Raw genomic sequence first — 1,971 nt, 5'->3', positions numbered from 1 at the left:
CTAAGCTAAGCTACTGTTAACAACAACACTTCCTGATGGTTTTTCACAATAAAGGCCTGCCTACAAGTGGAACACATGACATGACTCTGACTGTACTGATGGAATAAGGACATCACATAACTACACTGCTATAAATACACATAACTGTTGAACAGGATCAATCAAATCTAATCACACACCATCACAACACACAACAGAGTGGCACAAAGAAGTGAGATATGCATGTTAGAGTTAAAGAGGCGGTTAACTTCCTCACCTCTCCAGAGATCTGCAGACAGAAAAGAATGTGAGAGATAAAAGAGGAAAGAGAGCCGGGAGAGTTAGAGCCAAAGACCAAATGAAGCGAGCAGCATTAGTGCATTTCATTCCAAAATAAAGTCATTAATATTTGAAGCAGTGGGATGAGGAGGAACATGTTCCCAGTGGGGGTGTTAGTGAGGACGTGCATCAGAGTCCACATGTTAAAAGCAGTGCGCTCTTCCCTCTCTGCTCTGTAAAGTACATTTAATGTACTTATATACAAGTTTGAGGTACTTTATTTGCTACTTTTTGCTTCTACGCTGTTACATTTAAAGTCCAACTTAAATCAAATATCATTGGGAAATATTCAGAGAGAAAAGTTAAGAATTTTCTAGATTAAAGTACATTTACCAAAAAAACACTCAGAATTTCCGAGATTAAAATGTTAAATTCACACGAATATTTTTTTGAATATTCTCTGAGATTAAAGTAATTAATTTACGAGAAAGAAACAAAAACATTGACTGCCGTTACAACGGTTTTGCACAATTTCTGACTATGATCTCAGAGAATATTCAAGTTTTTCCTCGTACATTTTCCTACTTTAATCTCAAAGAATATCTCCATATATTATTACTTCAACTGATACAATTCAGATTTATTTCTTGGAATATTCCCCCTATTCCTCCGTAGTTTACTTTCTTTCTTTTTTACCTACAATAGCTTTAATAGGCCGTATGCTACAGCATAATATCTGCTCTTTAAATCACATGCCCCATGTTCTCTTTTCATAGAAATATCTGAAACCAAAGAAGAGAGACATTTTAGTTGTAGTTCAGTTTTCATGACAGCGCCCCCTATCTGTGCACAATTGACTGGAACACCATTAGTTCTCCGTCTACGTTGATAACGAACGTGTTTCAATGCATCCAATCGAATCTTTGCATAAAGCAGGAACATCAGCGGCCTGAAGACAGAACAGCTGAAGCGGTCAACTCTTGAAATCAACCAGAACGTTGCATAAGATCTGATTTCTGCTTTGATTTGAAAATGAAACAAATCTACATTGAAGCGTCAGCTTTACAATGTGCAATAGACTCAACTAATGTTCCACGATGATGTGATGATGTGTTAATGATGACGTGTTTCTCGCATCCTTCAGGGAAAGACTCGGAGAGAGGCTGAACCCACCTGTACTCTCCAAAGGTCTCATCTTTCATGGGCCGAGCTTCAGAGTCCACCTCCTTGTCTTCTTTGTCCTTCACTGTGGGGAAAATAAGAAACCCTCAACATCAAACTCTTGACGACAGAGTGAAGTCTGGATGTGCCCGTGTGTGTGTGTGATTAGCCGCTCGTGTGAGTGTGTTGTCCGTCCCACCTGCGTATTTGCCGCCCTTGCTGCGCTTGATGAGGCAGAGGATGAGCAGGATCAGCACCAGCAGCAGGATGGCGCTGATGAGTCCTATCAACCAGCCTTTGGCGGCGAACCCACCGGGCATCACGGACGGCACTGAGAGACGGAGAGAGAGAGAGAGAGAGAGAGAGAGAGAGAGAGAGAGAGAGAGAGATCAATGAGTTAAAGGTACAGTGTGTTGGATCTGGCGGCGTCTAGTGGTGAGGCTGCAGATTGCAACCGACTGAAACTTCTCTCGCGTGACGTAATGCGAGGAGGAGAACTAGCTTTGATAAATCTTAGGCATGTTCTGCTTTTTTCTTCTTCTATGATTTCTA

General features: G+C 41.1%; 1 protein-coding gene across 1 annotated transcript; it reads right to left on the bottom strand.

The window, feature by feature from the left end:
- Nucleotides 1-6: 6 nt before the first annotated feature.
- LOC116380623 (neural cell adhesion molecule L1-like) lies at nt 7-1,759 on the bottom strand. Its single transcript, XM_031842521.1, has 2 exons — nt 1,619-1,759; nt 7-1,504 (listed from the first exon to the last, which is right to left on the bottom strand). The coding sequence occupies exons 1-2, from the start codon at nt 1,737-1,739 to the stop codon at nt 1,302-1,304; spliced, it is 324 nt and encodes a 107-aa protein (XP_031698381.1). The 5' UTR covers nt 1,740-1,759; the 3' UTR covers nt 7-1,301.
- Nucleotides 1,760-1,971: the final 212 nt, after the last annotated feature.

The sequence above is a fragment of the Anarrhichthys ocellatus genome, unplaced genomic scaffold (assembly GCF_004355925.1).
Source record: "Anarrhichthys ocellatus isolate YVR2014 unplaced genomic scaffold, GSC_Weel_1.0 scaffold8000, whole genome shotgun sequence".
NCBI classification, from domain to species: domain Eukaryota; kingdom Metazoa; phylum Chordata; class Actinopteri; order Perciformes; family Anarhichadidae; genus Anarrhichthys; species Anarrhichthys ocellatus.
Note: the sequence above shows the minus strand (reverse complement) of the source record. Positions and strands in the feature narration are given on the sequence as shown.

Coding starts and splice junctions, on each gene's coding strand:
- LOC116380623 (XM_031842521.1), bottom strand. CDS start 1,739: ATGCCCGGTGGGTTCGCCGCCAAAGGCTGGTTGATAGGACTCATCAGC. Junction 1,505..1,618: donor CAAGGGCGGCAAATACGCAG/GTGGGACGGACA, acceptor TTTTCCCCACAG/TGAAGGACAAAGAAGACAAG.